The sequence below is a fragment of the Cucumis melo genome, chromosome 3 (genome assembly GCF_025177605.1).
Source record: "Cucumis melo cultivar AY chromosome 3, USDA_Cmelo_AY_1.0, whole genome shotgun sequence".
Taxonomy (NCBI): Eukaryota; Viridiplantae; Streptophyta; class Magnoliopsida; order Cucurbitales; family Cucurbitaceae; genus Cucumis; species Cucumis melo.
In genome coordinates, this window is record NC_066859.1 from 4925143 (window position 1) to 4939958 (window position 14816).

At 33.2% G+C, this 14816-nt stretch overlaps 1 protein-coding gene across 1 annotated transcript; it reads right to left on the bottom strand.

Moving 5' to 3' along the window:
- Positions 1-12473: 12473 nt before the first annotated feature.
- LOC127148729 (probable carbohydrate esterase At4g34215) lies at positions 12474-13623 on the bottom strand. The gene has a single exon (XM_051083023.1). The coding sequence runs from the start codon at positions 13421-13423 to the stop codon at positions 13013-13015; it is 411 nt and encodes a 136-aa protein (XP_050938980.1). The 5' UTR covers positions 13424-13623; the 3' UTR covers positions 12474-13012.
- Positions 13624-14816: the final 1193 nt, after the last annotated feature.

Genomic DNA, 14816 nt, shown 5'->3' on the forward strand with positions numbered 1-14816 from the left:
ATGAGCAGCCACCGAGTCGATCCGTGTGTCGTCCTCCGTTCGCAGCATCCAAGACGAAGCGACGCCGTCCAAGTTGCTTTTGTCATCGTCTGCACTGTTCCGTCGCTTGCCGTCGGAAGGTAAGTCGGCAGTCACCGTCTTCAGTCACGCCGATTCGTCATTCGCCGCCTCGTTTCGTCGTCGACCGTCAGAGTTCACCGCAACCTGAATAGCACTGCATCGTCAGAAGATCGTGCGTCCATTCTCCGCGAGCCAAACCGACCCGCACGTATGCACTTGCACCATCCGTCCGCGTGAGCCGCACGCTCGCTCTTGCGCCAGCCGCCTGCGTGAGCCGCGTGTGCATCAGCTGAGCCACCCGCGTGCGCAAGCCCCGCGCGAGCCGTACCCACGATCGCATCCATCAGCCGAGCCACTCCCTTTCGTCTGCTCGAGTCGTTTCACCTGCTCCTAGCCAAGCCGTCATCCATTCTTGAGCCACCAAGCCTGTTTTCGGTCCTTTTTCACTTGTTGGTAAGTTTTGATTGGGTCTTTGCATACCCAACTAAGATTAAAATTTTTGAATCTTAAATAATTTAACTTTGGCTTAAATTAAATTATTTTTCATAAAGGATCGGTTGGGCCAATTGGAGTTTAGAGTGTGGGATTTCTTCAGTTAAGACTCACTTGTGCAACCTCGACCTTGGGTAAATTATTTTGACTGAATTCTTGAGCCCTTTGTTGTTTAAATGGTTAAGTTATTTAGATTTGGTGCTTTCTGTTTTGTTAGGACCTTGTTGCTTGGGAAGTGTGATATTTTGTTGTAGTTTTCGACTGAGCTAATCTACAGGTAAGTGTTTAGATTTGGTGCTTTCTGTTTTATTAGGACCTTGTTGCTTGGGAAGTGTGATATTTTGCTGTAGTTTTCGACTGAGCTAATCTCCAGGTAAGAGATTATACTACTAGATCTTCGAGTTACATTCAAGAGACCGCATGTATGAATATATGGTTATGTATCAATAGTAGCTAAGTGCATGGCTCGAGGTTATTAAGAGAGAGGGGGATATTATAATTGCGTCTGCTGGTTGATTTTATGGTTAGCGCTAATAGTATGTCGATGCTATCGCCTACGTCTTAATGACATAGTTTTGTGGTTAAGGATGACATGATATGATATGTTATGGTATGATATGTTATGACATGATTTGTTGTAGTATGACATGTTATGATGTGATATGTTATGATGATGATATATTATGTGCATGTTATGGATAGGGTGTATGTTAGCTTTACCTATTAGAGTTGTACCCACACGAGTGTCCTTCGGGATCACCACTTTTTTTATGACTGTGTAGTCCGACGGGATCACCAGTCTGACATTGACATTGACATAGACATGATTTGAGAGATCCGACGAGATTGCTCACACTTATGACTGTGTAGTCCGACGGGACCACCACTCCAACATTGACATTGACATAGACATGATTTGAATGATTCGACAGGATCACTCATAGCCCGATCGTCTTAGGTGTTCCCTTGGGTTCACCAGAGACCAGCTTGTTCCTACGGGATCACAGTTTGTACGTGTTCGGGAACGTGCCAGTTTAGGGGTACCACTCTTCAGGACTCTAATAGGAAGTTAACAGGCACCTAGCGGGACTAGCAGTGGGTCCCTTACTGAGTATTTTTATAGTCACTCTTTCCATTTCTATTTTTCAGGCAGAGGCAGAGGTAAAAGCAAAGGCAAGTTGGCGAATGACCAGAAGTGACCGTGACGAGCCATAGGAATACGTTTGCTTTCGCTTTATGTCATAGTTTGGATTTTAGTATTTGCATTTTTATTTTATTCTTTATTTGTTATTTTATTTCTTAAAAATTAGATAGGGCCCGAGTTAGGATTTTATTTTTATACTTATTTCTAATTACATTTGTTTATGCTTTTAATGAAAAATTCGAGGTTTTGTTTTATTTTTTTTCTATTTTAATTTTACAAATTTTATTTATCTTTTAAATAAGTAATGACTTCAGCTTAGTATAAAGAGTTGGGTCGTTACAGAAAGTTAATCGAAAAATCCCAATTAGGAGTCATGTGAAATGTGCACTCTAAATCCATGATCCAAGCATCCCATATATCCTTGTGAAACACCATCAAGACCTCTACTGAATCATACCCATCAGTAAAATTCGCTTCACTGCCTGCATGCTTGCTACTTGATGCTTCCTTGCTCTTATTCAAAGGGTAATGTTTCTTAAGGTGTCATTTTTTATGACAAAGGAAACACTTTCTAGTTTCCCCCTTTGAATTCATCACGAAACTCTTCTTTTTGCCTTTCCAGCTCTTTTTGTCACTTCTTCCTCTAGCCATGAGTAACTCTTCATCCTTGTGTTCTTTCTTAATTTCAAGATTTCTAGTCTTCAAGGCATCCAACACTATATTCATGGTCAATGAATCCCGACCATATTTAATAGCTGCCTTAACCTCTTGATATGTTTCTGGTAATAATGAATTTAAAAGAATCTCTGCTTGATTCTCATCCGACATCTTCTCATCGATGTTATTGAGATCAACTACAATCTTCTGAAATTCTTCCAGGTTCTCTTCTAAGCTTTTACTTTGGTCCATCTTTTCACCGATATGTTTCTGGTAATGAATTTTAACAAAGATATGCCAATTGCGAACTACTACACAAAACCTAAAACTTCTTTGGATCAAATAGAGCTTTGATACCACTTGTTATGAATTCTTGCACTAAATTAGAAAATGCAGCAGAATGACCAACTAGAACGCAATAGTCAAATAATCACAAAAAAAGCGATAAAAGAATAAACGACACAAAGATATATAGTGGTTCGACCAATTTGGTCTACATCCACTTTGAGAACCAACTTGGAGGGATTTATTAAGAGAAAATTCAAGATACAAATTATAGATATAAAAAAAGTAATATGCAACCTATAATATTACCGTTAACCCGACTTTAGCGTCAACCAAACACCAAACTAAGATACGCATCTGATATTGCCTCTGATACCGAGACCCAAAATATAAAACAACCACTGCACACCTAAGTGACCCACGACAGAACCCTTCACCACCAAACCCGCTGAAAAAACGACAACGTCGGTACTCACTAGCATCACCGTCGAACCTCATCGAGAGAATGCCGAAAGAATGCCACTAAAACACGTCGAAACACTCTCCAAAAACTATCTAACCCGTCGAAACTCCAATGCTGAAATGACCCGAGGAAGCACGCCGTTACTGTCGAACACAACGGTCTCTGGCTAAAAAAACCAGACCCAACCACGAACGGTATTGATCCTTTCTCACTGGAAGATACGCCGACGTCAAATGAGAAGAACGCCGAACGTCGTTTACAAATCCGTCGTTTTCTCCTACCATCAATCTCTCTCTCCCCTTTTTCTTTTCGTGCGTGCGGCTGCCCCCTCTCTTTTCTTCTCCTTTTCTTTTTCACATAAAACCAAAATGAAGAAGATAATAATATTTACAAAAATGCCATTGAGGCATAATTACTATTCTGCTCTCAACTTAAAGACTCATTTTAAACTACTTAAATATTTGTCACTTTTCTACATGGATAATGGTGATAAATCTTTTTGAAGAAGAAAAAGGATTATAGAAATGATATTTCCTTCAACGAAATAGAAAATGACTTTATTTATAGACTTATTTGTGGCCATTCGAAAAGTCATGTCTTTTTCTATAATTTAGTTATTAGTATTTTTCATGAAGTGAAACATCTACTCATGATACATCCATTAATGAAGAAACACAAATAATCCAATCATGATGCATCCAATTGTGAAAAAAACACAAACAACTAACCAATTATTCCAACAATCCCCGCATAAACAATAGTAAGTTGACAAATTAAGACAAAGTATAAGCGTTCGATATTTTTCTATGGAGAACCTGCATTTGGATAGGTAGTATAAACTTTGAACTTTCCCTAGTGAACATCAATCGAGTTTACTTGGTTAATCAATAGACATGATACCTCAAACTGTGAACCGTTCTAGAGTAAACTAAAACAGTAGATATCACACAGCTTCTCATTATGACAAAGTTTGTTTTCATGATTGTGTTCGTTTTGGCCTTGAACACCGCCGAATACCGCCTGGTCTCATGAGTGTTTTAGAGAATTTGACTTAAATTCTCATAGATGCGGGCCCTTACCATTGCATATATATGCTCTATTTTATTAATAACTAACACTTACAAAAATCATTAAACGCATAATGCTTACCCTAAAACCACATTAGTGATGGAAAAAACAACAAAACACTAGAGACATGCAGCAGCGGAATTTAAAGGATCATGCTTTACTCTATATGCATCTAAACAATTTAGAAGTTAACATGCATCTACTATGCGATGGACTTAAACGAAAAGTCAAAAGGTAAACGATGTTCTTACCTTTATAGTTTTGAACTTCTTATTTAATCCAACGCTTCTTTTCCTGAATATCACGAACAAGGACAACCACCAAGCTGACCTACTATGCTCAGGACCAAGAATGGAGTTATGGGACTCGGTTATGCAAAGAGAATTTTAGAGAGAGACTGGGAGTGAATTATTTAGGTGTTTTTAAGAGAAAACCTCATTCTTTTTTTCATTTGGTAATGAGAAGTTTTATATGAAATTTACATGCAAATTGCATGTAAATTATTTCATATCTTATCAACACCTAATCAATTCATTAACTCTTTAATGAAATTAGTGGCTTCAAATTCACAATAATCTGCCACATTTCCTATTAACCATTAATTAATAAAGTAATTAGTCAAAGGGGCATTTTGGTCATTTGACCAACTTAAGTCAAAGTCAAACTTTGACTTTTCTTAGTCAAACTTTGACTTTTCTTTTTGACAAATATTTTCATTTTGACTAATTCTAATCACCCGAGAATGAATCCCTATTCATTTTTCTAAAATTCAAATCATATTTGAATATAAATCCGGTCAAAGTTCAAAGTTAAGAGTCAACATGTTGACTTTTACAACTTTGACCGTTTCTGAACTTTTCAAGCTTTTAAATATGAATCTATATTCATATTTATTTAAATCATATTTAAACACAAAGCTTAAAGTTTATATCTACCAACTTATATCTAATATATTTGTCGGTTTCTCTCTCTTTTCTTAATTCGAACAATTCGAATTACTTCAACATACTTGTTCTTAGTTGAATCCATATGAGCTAGTAGGGGAACCTAATGGACCTATAGATCATGGGCTCCAACGATTCGAGATTAACTGGCTAAACTATTTTAGACCAAAGTTAATCAACATGGTTAACTAAAGAGTCATTCCACTAAAGACTCTTAGTTGCACTCCCCTCACTATAGATATATTTCTGTCCACCTGATATAACCATGATGAGTAAGTCGATCCTTCACAGGTTGTTCGTAATCTCGACTGGGTCAAATTACCGTTTTACCCCCGATACTACATCTTGTTCCTTAAGACCCACTGATCCACTATTGAACAATTGGTTCAAGGTTCAACCTATAAACCTGAATCCTTCTCGGGCCAATGAGAAGGTGGGGCCCCTTGTTCAAGATCTGGATTCAGTCCTTAAGGGAACAACCTATTTACTATCTCAGAAGTGGGTAGGAGTGAATTCTATTTTGCACCCTATGTCCCTAGCTATCCACTCGGTCTTACTCCTGAAATGGGAGGCTTATTGGGCCAGAGATGTTGAGCTACTATCACCTATGCAGATCTAAGTATATTACCGAATTAACAAAAGTTCATAGTTAACTCAAAATTAAGATCAAGTTACCTAGGTCATTATGAATGAAATATTCAGTTTATAGTTTACGGTGTTACAACTAAAAATGACTACTTCGTGGTTCCTGTCTTATGAAAACCATTTACATAGGACGCCCCCACTCCCATGTCTCTACATGAACGATTCAGGATTACATCATTTGTACTTACTACGGAGCGGGCCGCATCTATAGTGTTTATCCAGAATAAGGCGCCCAACCTTATTCATACACTATATAGACCATTTGGGCTATTAACTTGAACTTAATCCATGTTTATGTCTCTACATAAAGTTCAAGTATATATGAAAAACTAGTAAATAGCCTCAGGACCTTAATTTATTGGTTTTATGATTATAACATTCAATAATAAATTACATTGAATCAAATAACAAAGTACGAGTTTCAGGACACAAATTCCAACAATTAGCACTACCTCATCATCCATAGAATGAGTGAAAAATTCAATGTAGTGCTCATTATGTTATCCAGAGATCGATTTGTCCGTCGAACCTAGATCTTGGGATCTCCAATCAACTAGGGTTGGGTTGCCTCTCTAAGTAACTTCATATTATATAAATTAATCTTATTCTTTTTTATGAACTTTCAACCAACTCCCTAGTTAGGCCTTTAGTAAGTGGATTCACAATATTACCTTTTAACCTCATAAAGTCAATTGTGATAATTCCACTAGAGAGTAATTGTTTGATTGTATTATGTCTCTCTCGTATATGCCGAGATTAAGAGGAGAAGAAAGATGAAAGGGCAAACCTAGAACATTTAAAAAATGGCTAACTTCCTGGGCTTTATTATACCGACCATAAATATTTTACTATTTTGTTAAATTTATGAAAGTTTCCCTTATGTTAATGTAATTTCACATTAAAAATAGAAAAATAAATAGATCACATATTCGTGGTGGAATAAAAAGAACTTAAAAAAATTATTATTTCTCACTAGAAGAGATTTTTACGTGTAAATATATTTTAGAATTTAATTTAGGGGTTTTTTAAAAATAAAAAAAATACAGACAATTTACACTCTATGCCAAAAAGGACAAAAACTCGTTACAAATAGTTTGTTCATTTTGACATTTTGGACAATTTCCCTTTAAATAATAGAGGTTTGATTTTTTTCGAATATTAATCTATGGAACAAGATTTTAAAAATAGGTTAAAATCCTATTTTGGTCCCTAAATACCTTGTTCTATATTTCCTAAATTTTTAAATGGGTCTAATTTTTGCCCTCAAATTACTCTTGAAAACCCATGTCATTAGTATTCCATTAACTATTTTAACTATTTGTGATTTATTCTATAGAACTTTTATGTCATCGTAACATAATCAACACAATTGAGTGAAATATACCCAAATTAAATTCTAATGATTTTTTTTTACTCGCATAAACTTAAATTTCTTGCATCCTCTCTCTAGCTCTTCACTCTCTATTTATTTATTTTTTCCAAATTAGAACCTTGAAGAATATAATCAGAAAAACAATATTGAGTAGATTGAAAAAATAAAATTGAACTGACAATAAATTAAAAAATAAAGTAATTACAACATACGTAAAAAATAAACTCTACTAAATTGCACTTAAACAAAAAAAAATTGAGAGGAAAAGAAAAAAAAGCACGTCAATGAATCACAAAATATCCCAAAATTGAGGGATGAATTGCGTCTAGCATAGTTGAAAAAATGAAGTAGAATGACAATGCTTCAAAATAGGACAATCAAAATCTTGAAGTCAAAGTGAATTTTTAAGTAAAATATCAATTTACCATCTAGCATTTGATTAAAAATTAAAACTCTGCATTATCAAGGAGTGATCCCAACATATAATCCACCTCACATCATTCCGTTACAGAGTAAACAAAATCTAAATGGGAGGGACTAAGAATATGATTTTTTTTTTTAAATTTTAGAGACAAAAATAGACGTTTTTAAAGGTTCATTGAAATAGAACAAGATAGAAATTTGAGCAACTAAAATAGAATTTAAACCTAAAAAATATTTTTCCCAAATTTTTCGTATAATTATGAAATATGTATGTAGGTTCTTTTATTTTATTGTTTTCTTATTTATTTGCAAAGTTTCAAATTTGAAAAAAATAAAATAATCAATCTATGATCCAAGCATCCTGTATATCCCTGTGAGACACCATCAAGGCCTTTATCGAATCATACCTTGTTGAATCATAGCCATCAGTAACATTCGCTTCACAGTCTGCGTGCTTGCTACTTGATGCTTCATTGCTCTTATTCAAAGGGCAATGTTTCTTAAAATGTCATTCTTTATGACAAAGGAAACACTTTCTAGTTTCCCCTTTTGAATTCATCCTGGAACTCTTTTGTTTGCCTTTTCAACTCTTTTTGTCAATTCTTCCTCTAGCCATGAGTAACTCTCCATCCTTGCGTTCTTTATTAATTTCGAGATTTCTAGTCTTCAAGACATCCAACACTACACTCATGGTCCGCGAATCCCGACCATATTTAATAGCTGCCTTAACCTCTCGATATGTTTCTATAATGAATTTAAAAGAATCACTGCTTGATTCTCATCCGACATCTTCTCATCAATGTTATTAAGATCAACTACAATCTTCTGAAATTCTTCTAGGTTCTCTTCTAAGCTTTTACTTTGGTCCATCTTCTCAACGATATGTTTTTGGTAATGAATTTAACAAAATATGCCAACTACAAACTACTACACAAAACCCAAAACTTCTTTGGATCAAATGGAGCTTTGATACCACTTGCTATAAATTCCTACACTAAATCAGAGAACACAGCGGAACTGCCAACCATAACACAATAGCCAGATAATCACAAAGAAAGTGATAAAAGAATAAACGACACAAAGATATATAGTGGTTCGACCAATTTAGTCTACATCCACTTTGAGAACCAGCTTGGAGGGATTTATTAAGAGCAAATTCAAGATACAAATTACAGATATCAACAAAGTAATATGCAACCTATAATATTAACGTTAACCCGACTTTGCCATCAATCAAACACCAAGAAACTGAGAGAACCACGCGTTTGATATTTCCTCTAATACCGAGACCCAAAATGTAGAACAACCAGTGCACACCTGAGTGACCCATTATAGAACCCCACACCAAACCCGTCGAAAAAATGACAATGTCGATACTCACTAGAGGTCGGTTTGTCTGTTGAACCTAGATCTTGGGATCTCCAATCAACTAGGGTTCGGTTGCCTCTCTAAGTAACTTCATATTATATACATTAATCTTATTCTTTTTTATGAACTTTCAACCAACTCCCTAGTTAGGCCTTTAGTAAGTGGATCTGCAATATTACCTTTTGACCTCATAAAGTCAATTGTGATAATTCCATTAGAGAGTAGTCGCTTGATTGTATTATGTCTCTCTCGTATATACCGAGATTAGGAGGAGAAGAAAGATGAAAGGGTAAACTTGGAACATTTAAAAAATGACTAACTTCATGGGCTTTGTTATACCGGCCGTAAATATTTTATTGTTTTGTTATGTTTATGAAAGTTTCGCTTATTTTTATGTAATTTCATATTAAAAAAATAAAAAAAATTAATAGATCACATATTTGTGGTGGAATAAAAAGAACTTAAAAAAATTATTGTTTCTCGTCGGAAGAGATATTTACGTGTAAATGTATTTTCGAATTTAATTTAAGGATTTTTTAAAAATAAAAAAATACAAACAGTCTACACTCTACGCCAAAGAAGGACAAAAACTCATTACAAATAGTTTGTCGATTTTGACATTTTGGACAATTTCCCTTTAAATAATAGAGGTTTGATTTTTTCGAATATTAACCTAGTGAACAAGATTTTAAAAATAGGTTAAAATCCTATTTTGGTCTCTAAATACCTTGTTCTATATTTCCTAAATTTTTAAATCCATCTAATTTTTGCAATCAAATTACTCTTGAAAACCCATGTTATTAGTATTCCATTAACTATTTTAACTATTTTTGATTTATTCTATAGAACTTTTATATCAACACATAAACATAATCGAAACATAATCAACACAATTGAGTGAAATATACCTAAATTAAATTATAATGATTTTTTTAACTCTAAAACTTAAATCTCTTACATCCTTTATCTAGCTCCTCACTCTCTATTTATTTATTTTTTTCCAAATTGGAACCTTAAAGCAAATAATCAGAAAAACGACGTTGAGTAGATTGAAAAAATAAAATGGAACTCAATAAATTAAAAAAAATAAAGTAATTACAACATATGTATAAAATAAACTCTACTAAATTGCACTTAAAAAAAAAAGAATCGGGAGGAAAAGAAAAGAAGCATGTTAATGAATCACAAATATCCCAAAATTGAGGGATGAATTGCATCTAGCATAGTTGAGAAAATGAAGTAGAATGACAATTTTTCAAAATAGGACAATCAAAATCTTGAAGTTAAAGTGATTTTTTAAATAAAATATCAATTTACCATCTAACATTTGATTAAAAATTAAAACTCTGCATTATCAAGGAGTGATCCAAACATATAAACCACCTCACATCATTCTATTACAGAGTCAACGAAATCTTAACTGAGGGACTAAAAATATGCTCTTTTTAAAATTATAGAGATAAAAATAGATGTTTTTCAAAGTTCTTCAAAATAGAACAAGATAGAAATTTGAGCAACTAAAATAGAATTTAAACCTAAAAATAATTTTCCCAAAATTTTCTTATAATTATGAAATATTTATGCAGGTGCTCTTATTTTATTGTTTTCTTGTTTATTTGCAAAGTTTCAAATTTAAAAAAAATAAAATAATCAATTTTTTCGAGATAGATAGAAGTTGAGCAACTAAAATAGAATTTAAATCTAAAAATATTTTTTATACGTAGACATTGACAATATTTTCTCTGACTTTTTCTTATAATTACGATCCATGCATGTAAGTGTTTTTATTTTAATGTTTTCTTGTAGTAAGTATGCAAAGTTTTTTTTTTTTTGTTAAGTACTCAAATTTACATTATGTAAGTTTTATTTCAACTTGAATATCTAAGTTTATAAAATATGTGCGTATTTGTAAGTAGTGTACCCATAAAGCTATTAACCACAAAGTTTTTCTCTAACCAGAAAGCTATTTATATGTATCATTTTATACTATTAGTTGCGTTATTCCATTGAGTTTGGTTTATCAATTTCACTAGAAGTCTCTTTCTGTAAGTCATCTTCTCAAAATTAAAGCACTCAACTACTTCACCTATCTTCCTTAGCATTCTTAGAATGACATCCAATTGAATGGCACTCTAGAGTGATCTTAATAACTTATTAATTTAGTGTCTGCTCAAAATAGAATATTATACACAGCCACCTCAACTCTACTATCATAGCCACCCCTCACAATCTCATTGAAAATCCCATTGAATCCATGAATTCAGCGTGGACAGTAGATGAGTTAATTGCATAAGCTTTATACACAAAGAGAAAAGGAGGGAACATAGTATCTTTAGGGGGAAAGATGATAGGGAGAGAGAGAAAGAGGGAAATTTTTTGAGATAAAGTTACTCGTGGCTTTGAAGCTTATCTGGAGGAGAGAGTTTTGTTGTACTTAACTAAATTAAATATGAATTGAATTAGAGAGTTAGAGAGTAACCCAACAATAACTAATAAAGTTAAAATTTAAATATATACCACGTAATTCAACAATAATTATAGTGAAAGAAAAACAATTTGCTAATTAGCATATAGTAGAATCGTGACACTTATGAAACATTGTGCTACGAAACGTGTTGTTTAAACACTTTTTCAAAAACCTATTATAGATGAAAATATTTTTAAAAGAATGTTAAAGTATTTCATGATTAAGAGGTTTTTAAAATAATGTTAAAGTATTTCATGAGTAAGAGGCATTTTGTAAATATAACAACAAACTTAAAAGTACTATAATGAATATACAACAAATTTTATATAATTGGATAAAGTGAACTTGATTCAATGAAATTGACTTGAGTTTTATCTTTAGATGTCTTAATTTCAATCTCCCACCTACAATTGATTGTCATACTTTAATAAAAAAAATATATAATCTGTATAATTGATTATTTGTATCTAATAAATCATATCATTCCTAAATAACTTATTAGTAGTGAACTGAGGAACTCTCTTGAATAGCTAGAGTTAGGGTTTGGTGTGGGATGAATTAATTTTTCTAAGTAAAGCAATTTGAAAAGAGAGCTTTGCTGGACTGTATTTAACCTATCAAGGATTTATCGGTGTAGGTAAGTTTGGTATTGAGGTCTCCAATCTTTAGATAATACTAAACAAAATAATTAATTAATTGTTGTATATAAAAAGAAAGCAAGGTTTTTGTTCACATCTCTAGTCATACAAGTAGGAACAATGGAAATTAATTTTGAAGTGATTTTTGTTTTATTACAGTTTAAACAAGAGAATGCATCTTAATTACGGGTTGAGACAAACACAATTTGATTCTTATAAATATATATTCTAACACTTCATTGATTTTTATTTAAATAGTTATCAAGCAAATATGTTTACTTAGGTAGGTTAAGATTGAGAATATATACTCGAAATAATATGATTGAGATAAGTGTAGGCCATTGAAAATATATCTTCATCGATTAATTGATAATCAAACATGTGTGAAATATTAAATATGTGGCAAGTGAGAAGATAATCAAACTTAAGTTAACCATAGATATCAACTATAAAAAAGATGAGCAACAAGATTCATCTAGGTTGAAAGGATGACAACAAATTTCCCATGGTCCAGGAGGACAACACAACCAACCAACCCTAGATCCAACACTGTCAAATAACCTCACTTTAGAAAAGCCTGAGCCAACATTATTCCTATTTTCACTTCAGTATACACACTAAAATGTCCATCTTTGTTGTAAGGTGGCTGGTTGAGGTTCATGACGTATTGGATAGCGTTTCGAGCATCCACAGTAGTTATGCCAAGCAGCTGCTGCTTCACTGCCTCTTCTGCCCTTCTTACATCATCCACATAGTTTATGAATGGACTAATGTAGAGGTCGTGGTTCGCAATTTTCACCTACACATGTATTAAAAAAAAGATCAATTAGTTCAAATTTTATAAGTGACGATAAATACAAGACGGAAGATATAGAGATGAAGAAGATAAAAGCCACAAACAAGAAGCATGGGCAAGTTCAGTTGGTTTAGGTCATGACGGAGGTCTTCAAAAAATGTAGCCAAGTTTTGATGGTAGAATTGTGATTCTACCCTCGAAGCTGCATCTGATTCCCTTGAAACCAAATAAAGCCTCCAAGGTTGCCCCTCGACTCTAAAGAAGCATTAATACGCCCGATCAAGCTTGTGTACCTATCGGTTCCTTTAAGCCAAGTTTTCAATTGAGTTCCACCAATAGCACAAGGGACAAGGCCAGTGACGCCAACACTTTGGCTAGCCATTGCATAGACTTGATTCGCAAATGCCATTTCAGGACCCACCCCATTAGTTTTTGAGGGGTCAATGTCCCAGTGGAGGGGCTCTCGAGCTTCCTCCCATTTAAAGTCAACAGTAAACCTTAAAATGGAGGGTTGTGATTGAGACGGTTGAGGGATAACTCTATCCCAAGTACAATTTTTTAAGCACAAATCAGGACAAACAACTCCTCCTCGACCGGCCATGTTACTTTATCCGCCCAAAATAAAGATCGTATCCGGAGAACTAGAGGATTTTGAAAAGAGAAACAAACATGTAATAATAGCAAACAAAGAAATTGGTGATCCCACCATATTGAAATGGTATAAATATAGAGAGTAGAGAGAATATGGGAATGTGTTGGAAATTATTAAAGAACGTAGGAGAAGAGAGAATTTGATTTAGGGTTTGGTTGACCGGAGAAAATAATTGATTGGAATTTATAAAAGGGCAGTGTATTTATAGAGATGGAGGGGGAGAAAAAGATGCAGAGGTGAGCTCAAAATTAATAATTCACCTGCTTTTCTCCTAATTCTTAATATATGCCTAATTTCCGCATGCAATTCTTCCTCTTAACTTTGGTACAAATTAATTTCACCCGGCCTAATTCTTCCTTTTAACTTTGCCTAATATAATTATATATATATATTCATCCCAACAAAACATGCCTCGTATACTAATTTTATGAAAAGAGTTTAAGATGGACAAATATAGGGATGAATACGATTGATTTAGTCGGTTGGTTAATCTCTTACCAATCGAGTATTTTATAGATATAGGAGATAAGTTGAAATGGTTTTATAGTAATCGTAACTAAAGAGAATTGCTAATATCTTATTCTTAAATCTCCCACTTATTTATTTATCTAAACTATGCATGTATGCTTTATAGTCCTCCTACATATATTTTTTTAAATTAATTTTCAATGTTTTATATCTATTTCAAATCTTGAAGTACATTTGGACCAATGCAAATCTAGCCATTAGATTTAAATTATTGATATTTATAGCAACATTTTTTTTAAAAAATTGTAAATATAGAAAAATCTGTCAAAGTCTATCAATAATAGAAATCTATCATCTATAGACCAAATTAGAAATATGGGTCTATCATTGATACATCGAAAGAATTTATTGAAAAAAAGCTTATAGATAATAAACTTATGCTGCATTTCAATTTTTTTAGTGTTAGTTATATATTTAATTATTTCTATAATTATTATCCATTATAATTATTCATAAGTAAAAAACCCCTCAATTTTAAATTTTTGAAAATCGGTAATAAGGACTGAAAATAAATATTTTACGATTTAAAAAATAAGAACCAAGAAGCGTATATTTTGAATGTCAAAGCTTTGAATCTCCGGCTGACATACTGTACTTTACATTAAAATTCAAAGACCATAGCTAATGATAATTTATTTGTTCTTATAAAATATAAGAAAAATTGCAAATACCATCCTGAACTACGGCGTTGGTTATAATCACACTCTTAAAATTTCAATTTGATTAATTATCCCCTTGAAGTTTCACAATGGGTGCAATTAATCTCTTTTTTTTTTACCCTGAGCTACATTGGACGCCCTCAATAATATTTATT

Bases quoted from the DNA above. Each gene is read 5' to 3' on its own strand.
- LOC127148729 (XM_051083023.1), bottom strand. From the start codon at position 13,423: ATGGCCGGTCGAGGAGGAGTTGTTTGTCCTGATTTGTGCTTAAAAAAT.